A 23,652-nucleotide genomic window follows, 5' to 3' on the forward strand; every position below is an offset into this window, starting at 1 on the left:
TTATAATCTGCATATTATAATATCATGCCTCATAGTGATTTCATTAGAAATTCTTTAGATTCACTGAGAATACTTATGTGCCAAGCAGGTATACATACAGTTATTTTAAAAGGTGTTTATTACAGCAAGCAAAATGTGAGAAATTAAATAATTGTCACTGGTTTAATTGTATATAAGGTTTGAAATGGAATTTTAATGTGCATTATTCTCATGTGTGTTTTTGAAACTGTCTCCTAATTTTTTTTAACTTGAAATTTACTTCATAATTAAATCACATAAGTACCTTAAAGTGTGGCAGGCCTTGTAAATTTAATGAAATAAAGTTATAAATTAAAGGAGTAAGTGAATTGACATTGTAATAATTTATAGATCTCTCTTTTATTTTAAATCACTCTTTTTAATGCATCAAATATTAGAAACAATTGTCTGGAAAGATCTCTGTCAAAGTAGCATAAATAAGAATGCCATTCATCTCAATGTGCAATTTTCATTGAAGCTGACTTGTAAATACAGCAGTTCAACCTCATAAATAAGCAAGCTTTATTCTCTCTGGCTGTCTTCAGAAGATTTTTTTTTTAATAAACATTTTCATAAAATATTGAGTTGAAATATCACATAAGCACATACATAGCTATTAAGTTAGCTTTTTTATTTTCAATAGCAATTTGAATTGTGTTATTCTTTTCCTCACAATTCAATACTTAATTGATTTTATAATAATGTAAAAAAATGTTTCCTGACTTATAGCCTCAAGCTAAATGTTTTTTGAAGTTTTCTTTTGTAGAAATTATGTTTATATCTCTGTAGTTTACATGCTTTGAGTCCATTGTCCACAGAATAAAAGAAGAAAAGGCAAGGAGTCATGCTGAATAAATGAGGCCAAGTACTTGTGTCAGTTTTTGCCGAAAAATAGTGAATACTCCCAGAAGACATACAAAGGACTAAGCTTTGCTGTTTATAAGTCAACCTGAAGTTGCATTTCTATTATTATTATTATTATTTAAAAGTGACAGTCAGTTTGTAATTTTTGGTCCACTAAGTAGCCAACTGAAATGTAGCTGATGATGTAACTAGTATGATCATGACATAACTGCCTCTGTACTACATGGAAGGTTGCTAATGGGCATTGATGTGCTTCTAGCCAAGAGTTTACTTGACAGCATAGTAGTGTATTTGTGAGCCAAAAATTTCAAGTGTGGACTCACTGCTCAATAAGACCTTCTGCTATTGGTTGCCATTTCAGGATTTATGCTCAAGATTTGGCATGCTATACACTTTTGTGCTTGTTGCCTTCTGACTTGCAAAACATATTACAGGACCGTTTTTTAATATTTCTTCACATGTTTAAAGCATGTACTTTGTTGCCTGATGATTCTGATACCAATGCAAGAGCCTCACTGGACTTTTTCCAATAAGAATGTGATCTTCATCATTAGTACTGTTCATTAGTTTTGCAGTGCTGATGCAGTGTGTCACATTTGTGTAAGAGAAAAAAAAATGAAGTAGTAACCTTTTCTAAAATTATATGGTGCGGTAAATATGGCTAGGCCTTAATTGTTGTACCATCCCTGGCATTGATGCTGCCAGCTCAAATCCAGAGAAAGATGCTGAATTGGTGGCATGTTAAGTGTGTTAAGTTTGCCAGGAGATGTACCTTCTGTTGTCTCAAATGCAACTGGTATACAAGGAGCTGCTAAACCAACTTTCGCAAAACACGTAGCTCCTCATTCACATGTGATGTTCTAGTGTTTGGAATCTATTCTTGAACTTTGAGTCAAATCAAAAAAAAATGTTGTTTTTCCTCCTTGTTTTACTATCATATACTCATAGGAATTGCATTATTTACCCCTATATATAACCAAAAATAATATAATTAGATTTTTTAGTTATATGACTGTTTGGTATATAATTAAAGCTGCATATTTTTACTAAAATATTTAATATTAATTTCAGGATGTATGATGTTGGAGGACAGAGAACAGAGCGGCGGAAATGGATTAGCTGCTTTGAGGATGTACGAGCAGTTCTGTTCGTAGTGGCACTCAGTGGCTATGACATGACTCTGATGGAAGACCCTGCTATGGTGAGGAGCTGTAATACTCCATAATGGAATCTGAACTGTCTCACTTAAAAGTTTGGTATTACATGTGTCAGATATTGACTTCAGTGGAAGGAAGCATTCCTTTAGGCATTTCACACTTAATCAATGTGAATAAAGGTCAGGCGGTCAATAATCAGCCAGTCTTTCTGTTTCACATTCCTCTGGGGGCAAGTTAGAAGTCATTGCACATCTCTTATTTTAGTTTTTTTTTCTTGATAGTAATGAATATTTCATTCAAAAGGCTGTCAACATTTATTTAGTTCTTGGAATGAAGTCACTCAATGGGTACTTTAAAAGTTTTAAAAATGTAGATACTGCAGTTGTCATTCTTTTCTCAAATCATACTACATCCTACTATTTGTCATTTAGTTCTTTACAAAGAAAGGCAGTATTTTGCCTTTTTTGTGGACAGTTCATTTTTTGTGGTCATGTATGTTAAAATTAGCTTATTAAGTGATACTCAAAAAATACCAAGTTAACTCACAAAAAGACATAATTCTTTATGCTTGTTGAAAAACGTAAAGGGGAAAAATAATCAGAAATAGTTTTTCTGTGCTGTAATGAGGAATTATTGAGCCACAGATTCTGTAAAATCATGCCAATTGGACCCCCAAATGAAACCTGTTATGTTTACATTATTTCCAATTCATTCCAATTTTCAATACATTCTTTGAGGTTTGTCACTACCTCTACTGTTTTTTCAAATAGAAGTCAATAAATCCAAATGCCAATCAATGTCATTACTTAAGTGTATGGCAGACATTTGCTGTTATGCAGTGCGCTGTGTATAGAAAAATCAATTAAAGATCCCTAAGCTGAAATGACGTTTACTGCAGTTTGAATAGTTCCATTAAGAATAGCATTTAAAGTGATAATTATTAACATCTATTTGTGTTCACTGTTAAGATTTAGTTTTTTATTTCTCGTTTTAAACAAATACATGTATCAGAGCTGCAAATTATTTTTATTCGTTTTTATTCTAGCATTTGGAAAAATATGTTTCTGAGTTCACATGTAAGTTGTAGATTGTTGATCAACATCTGAAATGTTTAACGGAAGACACAATTGATGACCACTTTAGATACTGAAAGGGATTATTATACTGTATATATACAGTGCTATGTGTTTCCTCTCACCCATATGACTCTTTTCCCCTAAAACATTATTTCCAAGACCGTAGAGCTTGTGTGATTAAAAAGTGGCATCTGATTGGTACATGCTAGCTACAAGACTGCAAAAGCTGAAACAAACAGATAGAGAACAAAGTAAAAATGTGGCTAATCTTATAAATATATAAAGCAGTGTTTCTTAAATTATGGGTGAGTCTTGTACACATTTGTGATGGGTTGCTACATGATTGTGTATTAAAATAAGCCAAACTCATCCAAGTTCTAATTGTGTGGCGAGTAATATACTGGCCTTTGATTAGTATACTTCTATTGCAGCAGCATGCAATCTGAAACACAGCTTGTAAACAATGCCGTTAACGTATCACAGAGGATTTTTTCTGTAGTATGGAAACACAATTAATATTCTCCATGACTCAAACCTTTGAAATAGACAACATGATGACTGACAAGCAAAGACACATTTAAGAAAGACAGAAAAAGGATGCTATGACACAGGTGAGCTTATGAGATGAAGAAACCGTGGCACTAGCTTGAAATGTCAAAATCTAAATCACAGGTGCCGCACAAGGATGTAATGATTTTCGGGGTGTTCTGGGGGATGAAATGATGTGGTGGAGTATATGTAGAGCTGGGTTAGTGCTTTATGCTAAATGTGTGTTTGACATTTCTCTTAACACTATTTTAAGGTGGATTGATAAATTTCAGTCTGCTGATTCTGTGAAGGATGTATTAGTTGGACCATTGGGAGCTGTAAGAACACTAGAAAATATCAAAAGGATAAGGCAGGCTATAGAATGGACTTCAGTTTTCGACACAATGTCAGTCAGTAGTATTTTTTTTTTTTTGATTTTATTGAAGTCACACAACATTCCATACAAATAGATCAATTTTACAAAAATCGGATTGAAAACAAATCAACCCCCACCCCTGAGAAAGAGAGCATGGGCAGCAGAATGAAACTTAAAGCTAGTAAAAATAAGTAAATAGATAAATTAATAAGTGAATAAAGATAAATGGAGAGGAAAAAGAAATGGGAAGAGAACCTACTTTCTCAGTGCTTTAAACACTTATTCTAAAATGTTATTAATTAGATCTTGCCAGGTTTTGAAAAAATTCTGCCCAGATCCTCTAAATGAGAATTAGATTTTTTCCAGTTTCAAATAATATATAATATCAGTTACCCTGTGACTTAAAAGATAAGAGTTAGGATTCTTCCAGTTTAGCAAGATAAGTCTACGTGCCAATAGTGTAGTAAAGGCAATCACAGTTTGTCCTTCTCCATTTTAAGCCCATCTGGGAGTACACCAAACACAGCTGTTAATGAGTTAGGACATATTGTGACACCAAGGCCTCCTGAAAGACATTTCAAAATTTTGGTCCAGAATGATGTTAATTTGGTGCAGACTCAAAACATGTGACCCGGTGAGGCTGGCACTTGATTGCAGCGTTCACAGGTTGGATCTTGCCCTGGAAACATTTTGGACAATTTTAAACGAGACAGATGTGCTCAATATATAATTTTGAGTTGAATAATTGTATGCTTTGTGCATATGGAGCTCAAGTGAATTCTCTGCATTGCTGCCTTCCCCTCCTTTTCTGAGATGTTGAGTGAGATATCCTTTTCCCACTGTCCTCTTGGATTTTTGAAAGGGAGGGACTGTAAAATAATTTTATATGTAGCAGAAATGCTGTCTAAGTCCTCGAAACTGAGGAATATTTTTTCCAGTATAGAGGGAGGTGGGAGATGAGGAAAATTGGGTAGGTTCTGTTTAACAAAGTTTCTAATTTGAAAGTAGTGAAAGAAATGTGTTGCTGGTAAGTTAAATTTAGAATGTAATTGTTTGTAGGATGCAAAGACGTTGTTTATGTAAAGATCTCTAAGTGATTTAATCCCAAATGTTTTCCAGACATTAAAAACTAAATATGTTTGCAAGGGTTGCAGAGGTGCCACCGATAAAAGCTTCTTTATCTTAAAATGCTTCCTGATATTCTGAGTGAGTGTAGCACAATTGGGTTGCCAGTCTTTTGGTGATAACTTGCATTTATTGGGGCACAAAGCAAGGAATATAAAGAACTACTGCAGGATTTTATTTCTATTGCGGACCAAGCCTGTATATGTTCATGACATGTGTCCATGTCTAGGTTTTTATAGTTTGTTTGTTGGCTGCCCAGTAATAAACTTGAAAGTTAGATAGAGCCATTCCACCTTCTACCTTTGGTCTTTGTAGGACTGCTCTTTGGATACGTTGATGTTTTGAATTCCAAATAAATGTGGTTATGGTTGAATCTAATTTCTTAAAAAATGATTTATTGATGTATATTGGAATGTTTTGAAATAAAAACAGAACCTTTAGGAAGGATATTCATCTTAACAATTTTAATTCTTCCTGCTAAAGTGAGATGAAGGGTTGACCATCTATGCAACTCTTGCTTAATTTTTTTCCATACAGATAGCGAAATTTTGTTGATAAAGAGCTTTATGTTTACTTGTGATGTTTACCCCTAGATATTTAAACTGATCATCAATGATAAAAGGGAAGGTGTCCAATCTAATATTGTGTGCTTGAGAATTCACTGGAAAAAGCACAGTTTTAGTCAAATTAATTCTGAGACCAGAAATCTTTTGAAATTCTCTTAGTGCTGTTAGGACTGCAGGCACAGTATTTTGTGAGTCTGATATATACAGTAGTATATCATCTGCATATACAGAAATGTTCTGTTCAAGACCTTCTGTGATAATCCCCTTTATCTCATAATCTTTTCGACAGTGAACTGCCAGTGGCTCAATGGCGATTGCAAAATGTAGTGGTGACAAGGGGCATCCTTGTCTGGTACCACGTTCTAGTTTAAAGTAGTCTTGATTAATTTTGTTAATACAAATTGAAGCTTCCGGAATGGTATACAGTAGTTTGATCCATGCACAAATGTTTGGGCCAAACCCAAATTTCTCCAATGTAGTGAAAAGGTAGTTCCATTCAATCTTATCAAATGCTTTTTCTGCATCCAATGATAATAATATCGCTGGGATGTTTGACTTTGCGGGTGAATATATTACATTAAACAGGCGTTGAAGATTGGATGCTAAGTGTCGGCCTTTAATAAATCCAGTTTGATCCTGTGATATTGCCGAAGGCAGCACTTTCTCCATCCTTCTAGCTAGGTCTTTGGAGAGTATCTTAACATCATTATTCAGAAGTGAAATTGATCTGTATGATGCACATTGTAATACCTCCTTATTTTGTTTAGAAAAGTTTGAGGTAGGGTTTTATTGTCTCTAGCTTCTGTGAATGTTGTTAATAAAAGGGGAGCTAGCTGAGTGGAGAACTTCTTATAAAATTTGGCAGGGTAGCCATAGGGGCCTGCTGCTTTCCTACTCTGAAGTGACTTTATAGCATCTAGTAATTCTAATAGTGCCAATGGGTTTATCCAGTTCCTCTGCACTAAGAGTATCTATTTGTGGTATCTGTAATGCATCCAGAAATGCATTAGATTGTGTCTTGTCTTCTTTAAACTCAGTGGAATATAAGGATTTATAGTAGTCTCTAAATGTGTGCATTGTATTTTTATGCTCAATGATTTTGTCTCCGTTTGTGCTGGTGATTGCTGAGATTGTATTGTGAAATTCTTGCTTGTGGATTTGTTGAGCTAAGGGCATATTAGCTTTCTCTCCATGTTCATAGTAATGATGTCTTGATTTATAAATGAGTTGTTTAGTTTCTTTAGTTGTCAAGAGGTTGAGTTCTGAATGCAGAGCCTGCCTTTTCCTATGAAGAGCCTCACTTGGACACCTGGCATGTTCTTGATCTATTATAGTAATTCGCTGGTTAGCTTTGATACCTTCTTGGTTTCCAATTTATTTCTGTGGGAAAAATATGAGATAATCTGTCCTCTTAAGAAGGCCTTAAGGGTTTCCCAGACTATTCCTGCAGAGACCTCTGAAGATGTATTTGTCTCTAGAAAAAAAATAATTTGTTTTGATATAAATTCTGTACAATTCCTGTCTGCTAATAAAAGTGGGTTAAGAGGCCATCTGAGAGATGAGTATGTGGGACATAATGATTTTAGCTCCAAGATCAGGGGGACATGGTCGGAAATAGCAATAGTGTTGCACTTCCAGGATTTAATCGTAGGAAAGAAATGGTTATTTACAAAGAAATAATCAATTCTTGAGTAGCAATGATGCACTGGTGAGTAGAAGGAATATGTTCTTGAGTTTGGGTTTATAAATCTCCAGGGGTCTGATAAGTTGTTGTCAGTTACAAACTATGTAATTGTCTTTGCAGTGTTAGATGTCATCTCCCCTGTGACAGGAGACCTATTAGGTCTGGATTTAAAACACAATTAAAGTCCCCAGCAATTATAATTTTATGAGTGTTAACTTTGGGAATGGATGCAAATACATTTTGGATGAAGTCCCTATCATCCACATTGGGTGCATAAACATTTATCAAAATCACTTTACAATTAATAAATTACCCATGACAGTCATGTATGTCCCTTCAGGATCAGATACAACATTTGATACTACAAATGAGACTGTTCTATGTATAAGAATTCCCACACATCTAGTTTTTTTGTAAAGCTGGATTGGAATATTTGGCCAATCCAGTCTTTCTGCAGCTGGAAATGATCCTTGCTTAATAAGTGGGTCTCCTGTAAAAATACTATTTTAGCGTTTAGACCTGTTAAGTGAGAGAATACTTTCTTTTTAATTCGTGATTCAGGCCTAACATTCCAGCTCACAAAATTAACTGTCCCGTCTTGGAGACATTGATTCTGAATTTTTGATGTAATTTTGTAGTCTTAACCAAAAGTGAGACATCTTTGACCTTAATTTCCAATTTTCCCAGGGGTTATTGCCATGCAGTCTATTGTTATGTTGGCAATTATAATTATAAGGAGTAAAAGGACAGATTTGAGATAGCTTGCTCTCTTTCTCTCCCCCCTAGTACCACCCCCCATTCCCACAATCCACTATAAGTCAAGTTACTTAAGTTACATAAACATTCATGGCTTTGCTAAACCTTGCACTTAGCATTTACACTAGCAGTGACATTCCTTGGAAATAAATTCCTTGTTTTGAATTATTATTTTATTAGCAATATGTTTGGTTTCTACTTTTCTCTTTTAATAATATTCATATGAGAAATATGCTTGAATGGGAACAAAAACTTGTACTGTATTTTATTATATGCCCATTGTAATTTGTCTGTGTATGGCTCTTCTGTCATTATGGTAATAATTATCTTCCTTGGTCCCAGAATTGTTCTGATTTTCTTATTTAGTCCCCAAGATTAAAAGGTATAAAGTATTGCATAAAAATATATGCATTGCATAATTGCAAACCCTTGCAATATTCAGTTAGTAATTATATGTCAACAGTGACTTAACAGGCAGAGTGGTGGCTTAGAGAAATCCCGTAAATGCCAGAAGTGACTCTACTCCGTTGGGCCCTTGAGTAAGGCCCTTAACCTGCAATTGCTTTGTCTTGGGTATGATGTTAATCTGCATCCAGCCTTGCAAGCAGGTCCTCCAACTTACAAGCAAATCTTTGGTCATAAGTTATACATTTTGCTCACTTTGCCTAACATGCAACTCTGAAGACTAGTAAAATATTCATTGTTTTTGTGCTGAAACAAAAGATTATTACATTTTGAATAGAAAAGACCCCAAGCAATCAAAAAAGAAAGGTTTAGCTAAAATTCAGCTTAAATAAAGTTCAAATTCTTTATCAAGCAGTGAAACTGTAAATTAAAGCATTTGATCCAGCATACCTGTTACAAAAACTGTTGTATTGTTTTTACTATATACAGTGTGGCGACTTTGCTGTGTGGTTGAATGTAAATAAACAAATTGTTGCATGTTGCAGTTAGATCATGTTCTAAACTTGATTTCTCTGTTACTTATTACGGAATTTGAACAAAAGATCAGTGTGTATGAAAGTAGGCAATTTCTAAGATATAATATAAAGATTATTCTTTTGAAGTGATGATGCTTGTTTCATAAATTATATAATTTATAATTAAATTATTCTGTCACCGTTTCTAACAAATATCTCTGTTGTTAAATGTTTGTTTACTAAATTTTGTTATTTTGGAAAGGGTGTCAGCTGCTGAGCTAGAGAACATAAGTAAAAAAATAATAATAAAATAAAAAAACTATTGACTATTAATTAAAGTAGGCATCTAAGAATATACCTACAGAATCAAGAAAATTTAACCTGTTTATCATTTGTAATTGTAAATACCGTATATCTGGCTGCTCCCATTAGGGGTTGCCACAGCGGATCATCTTCTTCCATTTTCTGTCCTCTGCATCTTGTTCTGTTACACCCATCACCTGCATGTCCTCTCTCACCACATCCATAAACCTTTGCTTAGGCCTTCCTCTTTTTCTCTTGCCTGGCAGCTCTGTCCTTGGCATCCTTCTCCCAATATACCCAGCATCTCTCCTCTGCACATGTCCAAACCAACGCAATCTCGCCTCTCTGACTTTGTCTCCCAACCGTCCAACTTGAGCTGACCCTCTAATGTATTCATTTCTAATCCTGACCATCCTCGTCACACTCAATGCAAATCTTAACATCTTTAACTCTGCCACCTCCAGCTCCGTCTCCTGCTTTCTGGTCTGGGTCTCCAACCCATATAACATAGCTGGTCTCACTACCGTCCTGAAGACCTTCCCTTTCACTCTTGCTGATAACCGTCTGTCACAAATTACTCCTGACACTATCTTCTCCACCCATTCCACCCTGCCTGCACTCTCTTTTCCACCTCTCTTCCACAATCCCCATTACTCTCTACTGTTGTTCCTAAGTATTTAAACTCATCCACCTTTGCCAACTCTGCTCCCTGCATCCTCACAATTCCACTGACCTCCCTCTCATTTACACACATGTATTCTGTCTTGTTCCTACTGACCTTCATTCCTCTCCTCTCTAGAGCATATCTCCACCTCTCCAGGTTCTCCTCAACCTGCTCTCTACTATCGCTACAGATCACAATGTCATCAGCAAACATCATAGTCCACGGGGACTCCTGTCTAATCTCGTCTGTCAACCTGCCCATCACCATTGCAAATAAGAAAGGGTTCAGAGCTGATCCCTGATGTAATCCCACCTCCACCTTGAATGCATCCATCGCTCCTACCGCACACCTCACCACTGTCACACTTACCTTGTACATATCCTGTACAACTCTTACGTACTTCTCTGCCACTCCTGACTTCCTCATACAATACCACAGCTCCTCTCGAGGCACCCTGTCATATGCTTTCTCCAAGTCCACAAAGACGCAATGCAACTCCTTCTAGCCTTCTCTATACTTCTTCATCAGCATCCTCATAGCAAACATTGCATCTGTGGTGCTCTTTCTTAGCATGAAACCATACTGCTGCTCACTAATCATCACCTCACTTCTTAACCTAGCTTCCACTACTTTTTCCCATAACTTCATGCTGTGGCTCATCAATTTTATTCCCCTTATTCTTAAATATCGGCACCTCTCACTTTCCAAGATTCCACTAAATAATCTGGTTAAAAACTCCACTGCCATCTCTCCTAAACACCTCCATGCTTCCATAGGTATGTTATCTGGACCAACGGCCTTTCCATTTTTCATCCTCTTCATAGCTGTCCTTACTTCCTTCTTGCTAATCTGTTGCACTTCCTGATTCACTATCTCCACATCATCCAACCTCTTCTCTGTCTCGTTCTCTTCATTCATCAGCCTCTCAAAGTACTCTTTCCATCTGCTCAACACACTCTCCTCGCTTGTGAGTATGTTTCCATCTTTATCCTTTATCACCCTAACCTGCTACACATCTTTCCCAGCTCAGTCCCTCTGTCTAGCCAATTGGTACAGGTCCTTTTCTCCCTCCTTAGTGCCCAACCTCTCATACAACTCATCATATGCCTTTTCTTTAGCCTTCACCGCCTCCCTCTTCACCTTGCGCATTATCTCCTTGTACTCTTGTCTACTTTCTGCATCTCTCTGACTATCCCACTTCTTCTTTGCCATCCTCTTTCTCTGTATACTCTCCTGTATTTCCTCATTCCACCACCACGTTTACTTTTCCTCCTCCCTCTTTCCAGATGTCACGCCAAGCACCCTTCTTGCTGTCACCCTTACTACATCTGCTGTAGTTTCCCAGCTGTCTGGTAACTCTTTACTGCCACCCAGTGCCTATCTCACATCCTCCCTAAACTCAACCTTGCAGTCTTCCTTTTTCAACTTCCACCATTTGATCCTTGGCTCTGCCATCACTCTCTTCCTCTTCTTGATCTCCAATGCCATCCCACAGACCACCATCCTATGCTACTTAACACTAGAATTACCAAAGCTTACAAGAAAACTTATAATTCCGGCCCACCTTAAATCCGCTCGCACCTCTCCATTCAGCGTCTTTTGTGTGATTAATGTGTCGATAATCCCAAGCAGCAAGCAGCCCGTGTCGATCAAACACAGGAAGCTCTGCAGTTTACTTGTGAATTTACGCTGCAGGAAGATAAATAAATACATCGAGGTAGATAACGTTTGACCTGGCTTTTATATAAGTAACATATTAATGCTTCTTATGTAAAGACCATCACAAAACATAATCACAAACAGGAGTTTGCACGATACGTTGGTGCGCTCTGTAAGCCGTGCTGTTTTTTAACCTTCGATCTGGCTTTTATGCAAGTAACATATAAATATTAATGTTTTGGGCACATGCACTGTCCAGATCTAAACACTAACATAGAGGGTCCCTCGCGTACTGAAGAGACTATAGCTGCAGGTGGAAGCTGCCGCCGCTGTACTTTGCATATAAGAGCCAGATCAAATGTTATTGACTTAATTACACTGTAGGAAGTAAGTAAATAAATAAAGGTAAAGTCACAAGTGGACTACAGAACTTCCTGTGTACATATACAAAGAACAGTGATGGCAAAGTGCGACGTGCATTCTTTCTCCGATGTAGAACCGTCGTCATTATCTGAGTTCATCTCTGTTATTCCACATCTCTTTATGTGAAAACAGCAATGTCAGATGGGGAGTGGGATCATGAACACGACTGAGAGAATAAAACTGAATAAAAAAATAAAACAAAGCAAACCGTTCCAAGTATCATACATTTACACCGGCTGTTACAGACTGAAATGAAATGTATGTTTTTATTCTAAAATAGTAAGAATAAGAGTAGCTCACTTCTCAAAACGGACTTGTCCGGGTTAGAACCCGTGAAGTTTTCATTACCAGTCAACAGTTGATACTGTTGCACCACCGAAGCGGTCGTATCAATGGGGTGTCAATGTCCACTCGAACACGGGTTCTTTTTCTGCAGTTATATTTTTGAATAAAAGCACACTTGTTGTGTTATATTTGTACCTTTTATGAAAAGTGTTTATTTGATGTTTGTACTTCAGGCTTCACACATTATACACTTCATGTCTACATTTTTTCATGTTTTATTAATAATTGACAAACATTTCTGTTTTAAGGATGTGTTTACATAGATTGCTGTAGACACGGAACACACATGAAATGCATCTGTTCCAAATAACAATATAGTATTAATAAAAGGTATCATTTTGCTTGACTTCTCACTCTATAAAACTCTAAACAACTGACAAGCAGGTAAACAGACTTGAGCTGATAAGTCTTTTTGTGCAGCGGTGGGGGATGTGATAGCAGGCTGCTTATTGCTTGCTGCTTATCGACACATTTACAGGACAAAAGACGCTGACGGAGAGGTGCGAAAGTGATTTGAGGTGGGACAGATCTATGAGTTTTTTCGTAGGCTTTGGCAATTATAGTGTTAACTGCACTTTCCCCTGCCACCACTTTGCAGTCTTCAATCTCCTTCAGATCAACTCTTCTGCATAGGATGTAATCTACCTGTGTGCATCTTCCTCCACTCTTGTACGTAACCCTATGTTCCTCCCACTTCTTAAAATATGTATTCACCACAGCCATGTCCATCCTTTTGGCAAAATCCACTATCCTCTGACCTTCTTCATTCCTCTCCTTGACACCATACCTACCCATCACCACCTCGTCTCCACTGTTCCTTTCACCAACATGCCCATTGAAATCCGCTCCAATCAGCACTTTCTGTCTCTTGGGTACACTGTTCATCACTTCATCCAACTCACTCCAAAAATCTTCTTTCTCACCCATTGCACACCCAACTTGTGGTGCATATCCACTAACAACATTCATCATCACACCTCCAATTTCCAGCTTCATAATCATTACTCTGTCTGACACTCTTTTCACCTCCAAAACACTCTTGACATACTGTTCCTTCAGAATAACCCCTACTCCATTTCTCCTCCCATCCATACCATGATAGAACAATTTGAATCCACCTCCAATCCACCTGGCCTTACTCCCCTTCCATTTAGTCTCTTGCACGCACAATATATCAACCCTCCTTCTCTCCATCATATCTACTAACTCTCTCCCCTTACCAGTCATATTGCCAACATTCAAAGTTCCTACCCTCAGTTCCACTCTCTTTACTTTTTTCCTCTCCTCCTACCTCCGGACACGTCTCCCCCCTCATCTTCTCCTTCGGCCAACAGTAGCCCAACTTCCGCCAGCACCCTGTTGACTAACAGTACTGGTGGCGGTCTTTGTTAACCCGGGGCTCGACCGATCCGGTATGGAAATTTGTATTATTGTCCGCATATTGATTTGGCAAAATTTTACACCAGATGCCCTTCTTGACTTAACTCTCCCAATTTATCTGGGCTTGCGTCTGGCACGAAGAAACAGCACTGGTTTGTGCATCCCCTGTGGCTGGGTTAATTATAAATACTGTATATACTCGTGTATAAGTCGGGTCTTGAAACCCAAAAAATCAATCATAAAAGCAGACCCCGACAAATACAACACTTATTTTTTTTTTTTTACATCTTCTTGCTTCCTCCAATCATGCACCAGTTTGTCAGACATGTCAAATTTTGTTGCAGCAGTGCAGTTACGAATTTCTTTTGCAACTTTAACAACTTTTAATTCAAAACCAGCTTAATATATTTTTCTGATTGAACGAACGCTCCATTGTAGATAAGGGATTCTCTTACGATAAAGGTGTATGAGGATGTGAGATACAAAAAAACACTATGAACAGTGCAAACGTCACTTTGGAATAGTTTGGGTAGTACCGTGCGGTCACGTAGGCACAATGCATAGAAAAAAAAGGCAGTGTTTTCCGTGGTTACTCTCTCAGGTGGGCGTTAGCATATCATAATCTCTTGGACCAATAGTGTGAGTTTTCCGTATTCAACTTATTCGACCGACATTATAAAATACAGGAAATTCTACAGTAAAATCAATCCCAGACTTATACGGGGGAGAATTTAAACGCGAGTATCTATATTAATAAAAGGCAAAGCCCTCACTCACTCTCACTCACTCAGTCACTCATCACTAATTCTCCAACTTCCCGTGTAGGTAGAAGGTTGAAATTTGACAGGCTCATTCCTTACAGCTTACTTACAAAAGTTAAGCAGGTTTCATTTCGAAATTCTACGCGTAACAGTCATAACTGGAACCTACTTACGTACATATATACGGCCATAGCCTGCAGCTCGGTCGCCGTGTGAGGCGGTGCTGCGTCCCACATCATCACGCCTCCCACGTAATTGAGTGCCTGCCCATATAAGGCCGTCCATCAGGAGCAATCCAATAGACATGCTGCTGCTAAATATTCACGGGTGAAGGACTGTGCTTATGCAAACAAGATGAGATGGTCAGGGATAGACTAGTGTTTGGCACAAACTCAGCGAAAGTGTGAGAGAAACTTTTAAGTGCCGGGTCTTAGCTAACATTAAATAAAGCCGTGGACATCGCAAGATCGCATGAGATAGCACAAGCACAGCTTAGAACCTTCGATGCATGTACTCCGAGCAGCTCACGTGAACTGACTGTGAATGCAGTACGCAGACAACAAAGAACAGCTCCAAAGAGCGCTGAACAAAAAACACATTACACAATTGAGACGGCAGTAATAGAATATGAAGCGACTGATGAATACACGCATAATCATAAGTTCACCTACTACGGAAACAAAGTACACGGTGGAAAAAGTCAATGTCCAGCTAAAGGAAGATAGTGTAAAAAAATGTGGTAAATTGCACCACTTCGCTAAAGTTTGCAGGACTGGGAAAGGTAAACCCGTGCATGCAGTGTGTGATGTCTCAGATAAAGAGGAAGACGAGCTGTTTATTGCTGCAGTAAGAAAGAAACAACCCTCTGAAGATGAACAAGCCTTTGTTGACATATCAATAGGAAAGCAAGGTGTAAAGCTTAAGTTTAAATTACGTTCATAGACACACTGCCACTAAATATTCGCAGGCAAATCCACAACGTAATACCGGGAATGCCTGTTAAACATCTTAGATTCACGAGTACCGATTTGGGTAGTGATCACTTTGATTAATGAAACCTGTTATCTTTACAGCGGTTGACAACAAAGATGAGATGGTCAGGGATGTTACGTTATTTTTAAAATGTTTCCTTTTCTTTTTCATAACTTCTTTAACACACTACTTCTCCGCTGCGAAGCGCGGGTATTTTGCTAGTATACAATAAGTTGGACAAAATATACACATGGCGTAAAATTCAGGTGTGTTCAGCAACTAAGTTAACTGCTATTAAAGGAGCATTTCATTTTATTGTATTTTACTTCAGTCATCCAATGTTTGTATCAGTTAGTGCAGCTGTACGTTTTCCATGTAATTAATTAGTTCAAACACCATTTAGCTGCAGGTTGATAATATCGGATCTGTATGTTAACAATCTGCAGTTAATATTGTTTAATTAATTCAGTCTTGTATATCTTTACTTAATTAGTTAACTTACCTAAAGCAACAGGACATGGCGCTGCTGTATGAGCTGTTTGCACATGCTTGCTCTGCCTGGTGCCTGACTTACTTCCATTGGGCATCCGAGTGGCTGTCAGATGAGTAAAAGAGAAAAACATACAAAATATATAAGTTTAAGCAACCGTTCTCAAGGTAAAATTCATATAGTAAACTTATTCCCAATTGATGTTGCACAGAATGTTTTTTTTCTGTTTGAAAATATATGGGTTTGCAAATTCGCCAATTTTTTTCAATGAGAAATTTGAAAACTGTAAGGTGCAATCTGTTTGAGATATCTGAATGAAAATTTCTTTGAAGAACACGTTTGTAACATCTCAACAAAATTGTTCTACAGGGGCAGAGTCGTTTCATGGAGACAGACAGACAGTCTGACATGGGCTTTTGCAATAGGTGCTTAATGCATTACATGCAAGTGCACCCAAAAAAACCTATACATACTGGGTAAGGCCACATCATTAAAGAAGTCACTGCATGCATTTTTTCATTTAACTTTTGAAATGTTAAGGTTTGCACTGGGACTGAGATTTTGTGCTTCTCAATCTAAATGGTGAGAGTATGAGACCTTTCCAGGCTCCTATGGATAACCGATAGCAAGCTGTAGAAAATGACAAATTTCCTATAATGTGCAAAGAATCCACTAAAGTAGTCGTGTGCTATGAACTCAGGATGATCCCATGCTGATTTGGACCTGGTACATATTTATGGTAACAAGACTGACTTTAGGATTTAGCGCAGTTGCAGTATGCATTGGAGCTGCAGATGTGCAGTGCAACAAGACTAAAACTTAGTCCAAGTGACGTTGAAGTGTAATTCATGGAGTTGGAGAATGGGAACAAAATTGTGTACTAACACAGGCCACCTCGTTAGCAGGTTTAATGGACTTAGTACAGCAAATAATGTTACAAAATTAATTCCACATGGATCAGACAGACTGTTATAGACATTAAAAGGTGCAAATATGCCAAAAACAAATATCAAAACCATATTTTATATTTATATTTAGACTGAAGAATAGCATGATACTGAACCAAATATATTTAATTCAATGTCACTGAAAAAGACAAGCGATGCATGGAAGTATTTATATTATGTAATATAAGACTAGAAAAATATGGATCATCATACATTTAATCTTAATTAAAAATAATCTGTGTCTTTAATTAAGAATTCATTTGGCTGCCGGTTCAAAAAGTACACATTGAAAGATGCTGCCAGTTTTTTCCATACTTTATTCTTTCAGAGTGTTGTGAATGTATCTTTGCAAGTGTTCTGCATATGTTATATGAGATACCTAACAATATGTATTATATAGAACTTGTGCTCTTCTGTGAAGTGTGTGTTGCGAAGAGGCTTTCTTAACAAATAATGTCCCTCCTCTGTCTAGATATTTTTCATGCTTTGGTGACTGTGGGATTAATTTCGTTATTAGAAAAAGCAGGCTGCCTAATGAATAACAGGTATTGACTCTTCTGTATTATCTATGTGACTGGGAAATGAGTTACAGAAAGACCAGATAAAAACCTCCTCAGGCTCCAGGGTGTCACACACATATATTTACACTCTGTGAATGTCACATATAAAACTAAAACAAACTGGAAGGTGGTCTCCCTTGGAGATTTAATCCAGCAATCACTCTTACATTTGATTGATGGGTGACAATAAAATGTACAAGCAACCATGAATGTGGGAAGAGCACGAGGTACCACTAAAAGAGAAAAATGTCAAGATTACTTTTTTCCTTGCATATACCAAGGCCCTAGGACACACATTCAGGTCACTCTAATGGGAGATCTGTCCATTATTACAGATAGACAATTATGGTACAGATATTATTCTACTTCTTCTTATTTCCATATAGAGATTTTAGTACCATTTCATATGCTCAAAGTGAAAACATTTACAATAACTACAGCAATAATCATTTTGATTTAATGCAATAATTTTTTGTAAGTTTACACGAGGATGTGCTTTTTCCTGTGATTTATCCCTTTAAATCAAGTTTTTTTACCCAGTCCATTAAAATTACGCACAGGAGAGAAGATGAATGCTTGTCATAGCTGACTTATTATGCATTACATATATCACACCGCAAATACAGGCCCACAAATACCATACTACAGGAGCCTCATTCTTTTGCACCATCTCCTACAGGATACCATGGACAATATGGTCATAACCTTCTTCCAAGTTACCCCAACTAGTAACACAGTGGGCCATGTAAAATCTTTGCATAATAGATTTATTTTTTATGAAAATGCTCTGAAATAACATAAAGCCCTGCTTAAATTTCAATACAAACTGAAAAAGTGGGAGTGTTCTAAAACTTTTCACCTGTAGAGTGAAAAGGGGCTAGGGATCTGCACTGGCAATCGGAAGGTTGCCGGTTCAAATCCCGTAAGTGCCAAAAGGGAGTCTGCTCTGTTGGGCCCTTGAGCAAGGCCCTTAACCTGCAATTGCTGAGCGCTTTGAGTAGTGAGAAAAGCACTATATAAAGGCAAAGAATTATATATATTGTAAGAAGAACGACCATAAGACGTTGCGAAAGTTTGGGGCAGCCACCCATATAATTTTTCCCCGGCTGCAAAACTGATGCCAAAGCACAGACTTGTTCATACAACATAATCCAGGATTTCCCTACAATGGACTGCAAGAGATTGAGAGAGAGAGAGAATTAGTGCACTTCGCCACCCTCTGGTCCGGCGTGGAATTACATGTATTCAAGCCCTTTAGTTGTCTCCTAAACATGCGTGTGTGACAGGGCCACACCCCTAACCCCCCATACCCCCAAGCCAAGAGAGATAGAGCCCTTCTGATGAACGAGCGAGAACTTATAAGGTTGCAGATCAAGGAACCACCTAGTGACTCGAGGGTTGGACTCCTTATGCAGGGCCATCCATTGTAAAGGTGCATGGTCAGTGACAAGTGTAAACTCCCAACCCAAGAGGTAGTACCTCAACTGTGTAATCGGCCACTTAATCGCAAGGGCCTCTCTTTCCACCGCCGCATACCTGGTCTCCCGATCCAGCAGTTTCCGGCTCAGGAAAATGACGGGGTGTTCAGCTCCATCAGTATTGCTCCTAGGCCTGTGTCCGAAGCGTCCGTCTGGAGGATAAAAGGAAGCGAAAAGTCAGGTGCTTTCAAAACTGGTGCCGATGTCAGGGCCCTTTTTAAGTCACTGAATGCAGCTTCCATCATATCAGTCCATACCACCATGTTGGGAGCCCTCTTTGTTAAATCACTCAAGGCCACAGCTCTCTCCGAAAAGCATGGTACAAACTGGCGGTAGTACCCAGCTAAACCGAGAAATGCTTGGATATACCGCTTGGTTCGCGGACGGGGCCATTTCAAAATGGCATTTATTTTAGAGCACTGTGGCTTCACAGTACCACAACCCACTAGGTAGCCCAAGTATTTGGCTTCTTTCAACCCAAAAAACATTTTTTTGAATTGATCCGAAAACCAGCTTCACCCAGCATCCATAATACCACTTGGACATGCTGTAGGTGTTCCTTCCAGTTGCTGGAATAGAGGACGACGTCATCCAGGTCGGCAGCACTATACGTGTTATGGGGCCGGAGCATTTTATCCACCATATGCTGGAAAGTTACAGGAGCCCCATGTAACCCGAATGGAAGAACTCGATACTACCAGTGCTCACTAGGGGTGCTAAACACGGTCTTAACCTCTGCAGAGTCCGTTAAAGGAACCTGCCAGTACCCCTTGGTCATGTCAAGTGTGGTCAGATATTCTGCCTGTCCAAGCGTCTCAAGAAGGTCATCCACCGAGGCATAGGATAAGCATCAAATTGTGAGACCTGATTAAGTTGACGGAAGTCATTGTAAAATCTCCAGCTTCTGTCAGGCTTACTAACCAAGACTATTGGGCTGGACCAGGGACTATAATTTTCCTCTATGACTCCTAAGTCCAGCATGTGCTTGATTTCAAGTTCCACTTCAGCCTTCTTTGCCTCGGGAAGACAATAGGGGCGCTCTTGGACTATAACCCTGGGTTCAGAAACAATGATGTGGGCAATCAGAGAGGTCTTTCCGGGTTTCTCGTCTACCACCTCAGATTTAGATATTCAGATTAGAGCTGAAGTTAAGTGTGTTGGTCTGAGCAAAGAATGAGCGGGGCTGACCGGAAGAGGGATCAGCAGATTCACATTATATATCCGTTCGCTTGACTGACGATTGGGCTGTTTTACCAAATAGTCGACGAGCCCTTTCCTCTCCTTAACTTCATATGGTCCCTGCCAATGGGCAAGTAGTTTAGAATGGGAGATTGGAACCAACACCATGACCTGATCCCCGGTTTGGAACTCCTGGAGCGTCGTGCCATGGTCATAATAGCAGGGCCTGTGCTGCTTGCACCTCTTCCATGTGACTTTTTAGTTTGGGTTGAATTTTCTCAAATCTATCGTGTAACTGAGCGATATATTCCAAAATATTAGTCGAGGGAAGAGCCTTTCCTTCCCAATCTTCTTTAAAGATGTCCAGTATGCCCCTGGGTTGTCATCCATTTAATAATTCAAAGGGCGAGAACCCCGTCGAGGCTTGTGGGACTTCCCTGTAGGCAAAGAGTACGAGGGGGAGGAGTTGATCCTGGTCGGGAAGATTGCTGATTAATATAAAACAGTCTACCTTTTTTTACTATTTGATAGGTGGAGCACTCAGAGGGCTTTAACTACTTGGCAACCATTTCCCATGGAGCATCAAGCTGCTTTTGGGTAGACCGCTCAGAATCTAGCCTCCATGTTTGCAGTGACTTCACCTGCTGGTCTGGGGAATCACCACTTTGCTCTGGGGCCTTGGCCACTGTGGGGAGGATAGCTTTCTCCTCCGAGAGAGCATAATAAGTCCCTGTTGCTTCCCCCATAGAGACCAGCCCACATCTATGTGTCCCATCAACACTCTCCCTATTTAATTTATGTGGCCCGGAATTAGTCAAAGGGAGCAGCGTCTGCACCGGTTCTTTCAGAACTCCGAGGCGAAACCCCCACCAGGAAGCTCGGCCCCGGTACTCTCCCACCTAGTCATGATTCAGGTCCTGTCCCATTTTCTTCTGGGCTTTTATAATCTTGCCGACTATGCCACTGTAAGAAGAACGAACATAAGGCATTGCGAAGGTTTGGGGCAGCCACCCGTTTTATCTTTCCCGGCTGCAAAACTGATGCCAAAGCACAGACATGTTCATACAACAGAGTCCAAAATAGAACTGATCTATTATTGACAAGATGGCAGCTTTAAAGGCCAGTAAGGGAAGTGATGTCATCAGGACTGGAAGTGATGTTGTTGGCTGCCCCAGAGCTGGGAGGGATTTCCCTAAAATGGTCTGCAAGAGAGAGAATTAGTGCACTTCGCCACCCTCTGGTCCGGTGTGGAATTACATGTATTCAAGCCCTTTAGTTGTCTCCTAAACACGCGTGTGTCACAATATATATATTGTGAGATTGGCGCTTGGTTGGCACCAACCCAACACAGACTGACAGCAGAGTCACAGGCAAAATAAACAAAAAGATTTATTTGTCTTCTTCACCTATGGGGCAGGTCTTCCCCATGAACCCCACAGGCACAACACAGTCCCAAAATACAAAGAAAAAAATCACACTCCTCCCAGGGCAGCTTTGTCTACATCCTCCCAACTCTGGCGCCCTGAGTAGTGGCTGCAGGCTACTCTTATAGCCCACCCAGAAGTGCTGCAAGTGCTTGTTGACCTACTTCTAGCTGCACATCTGGGTGTGGCTGTGCTTCCACCCAGACGGGCTCGTTAAGCCGTGCAGCTCTATGCAGCTCCCCCTGACAGAGGCCACAGAGCCCAACCAAGATGAGCTCTGGTGTTCCACGAAAGTGGCCCTGACACAACCCGGGGGGCTGCCAACAAAGGTTCCGAAGGACGTAACGTGGCTACCATGGCTGCTTCCCCAGATCTAGTGACAAAGGGGCAAGGGTCCCGGCTGTCTGCCACAATATATATATATATATATATATATATATATATATATATATATTAGATTTGTGATATTTATTGACACATACACTACAAGAGCAAAGTGAAATTCATATGCAAAAAAGAAATTTAAGTACAATAACACATAAACCAACTTGTGGGTACAGTACAGTTTAGGGCATTCAGTATATTATGGCTTGGGGTTAGAAGATCTTCCTGAAGTGAGTGAGTGGTGTGGCTGCAACATAATTTCCCAGAAGGCAGAAGTGAAAACGGGATGAGCTGGATGGCTGTCATCAGACAACTGGTTGTGTGGATGATATGAAGCTTTTTTTTTAAAAAAAAAAAAAAAGCTGTACAGACAGACCTTTGGAGGACTTTGCTATTTTGTCAAGTCAGGTTACTAAACTCAACACCTTGATGCATCTGGCTTAGATACTTTCAGAAGTACAACAATAAAAGTTCGCTGGTGTTTTGGTTCCCACCTCAAAGCTCTTTAGCCTCTTCAGGAAAATAAGCCTTTCCTGAGCCTTTTTAAGTATGCTGGTGTTGTTGACTGACCATGGAAGGTATTCAGTGGTTTAGATACCCAGGAACCCAAAGCTACTAACTGTCTGGACAGGGGAGCCGTTGAAATACAGTGGACTGTGACTACCTGTCGTCTTTCTAAAATCAAGAATGACCTCATTTGTTATGTTGACATTCAGGGAGAGGTAGTTATTATGGCATAACACAGTCAGGTCTTTTCCTTTCTTCCTGTAGGTATCCTCATCATTGTCACCGATGAGGTCAATCACAGCAGTGTTGTACATGAACATGATTATGCTGTTGTCTTCATGCTTTGCTTCACAATCATAGGTGAATAGCCTGTATAGCAATGAGCAGAAGCAATTGTGTATTGGAACACTGAAGCTGGCAAACAGTGTGTAGGAGCTATTTTTGTCAGACCTCACTGACTGAGCCTGTTTGTCGGGAAGTCAAACACCCAGCCACAGATGGAGTTTCTCAGACTAAGGTCCCTGAGCTTTTAGCACCAGAATAAAGGGCACAATGGTGCTGGAGTATATTTTGTATATTTACACTTTATTCTTTTTATAAAAATAAAAAGTGGTGATTCTTAGGATTTTTTACATGCTAACAGATATGCTATAGCTACTGATTTACATCAGTTCATGTTATGATGTAAACTGTACAATATTCCTTTACACTATGCATTAATGCCATTTACTAATAGATATTCAATTAATTCATATGTTAAGAACTTGAGAAAGAGTGACTGGTGAACAAGACTCATCAACCAGTAGACATGCATTTTCCTTAAGTTGAAACAATGGTTCAAAGAGAAAACAGTAGAGATGCCATTTATTAGATAATAGTGTAAAAGGTAGCTTGTTCAGCTTTTGGCCCTCAAGTATGTACCTACATTGAGTTTCTGTCCTGTCTACACCTCAGCCACCTCCTCACTATTTTGTCTCTTGTTTTCACAGAATCGTCTTCAGGAAAGCTTGAAGTTGTTTGCCTCGATTTGCAATAATGTTTTTTTCAAGAGTACCTCAATGGTAAGTTATTTTAAAGTGTTTTGTGCTGGTTTTATTGTGTAATGA

The 23,652-nt window shown here is 39.0% G+C and overlaps 1 protein-coding gene across 1 annotated transcript in view; it reads left to right on the plus strand.

Annotated features, from left to right (window-relative positions):
- Positions 1–23,652, plus strand: part of gnav1 (guanine nucleotide binding protein (G protein) alpha v1) — a 345,398-nt gene that overhangs the window by 284,634 nt on the left and 37,112 nt on the right. Inside the window, exons 6-7 of the mRNA XM_039739505.1 lie at positions 1,954–2,083; positions 23,536–23,607. Coding sequence (XP_039595439.1) covers positions 1,954–2,083; positions 23,536–23,607 — 202 coding nt within the window. The remainder of the gene's footprint in view (positions 1–1,953; positions 2,084–23,535; positions 23,608–23,652) is intronic.

The sequence above is a fragment of the Polypterus senegalus genome, chromosome 17, assembly GCF_016835505.1.
Source record: "Polypterus senegalus isolate Bchr_013 chromosome 17, ASM1683550v1, whole genome shotgun sequence".
In the NCBI taxonomy this organism is placed as follows: Eukaryota; Metazoa; Chordata; class Cladistia; order Polypteriformes; family Polypteridae; genus Polypterus; species Polypterus senegalus.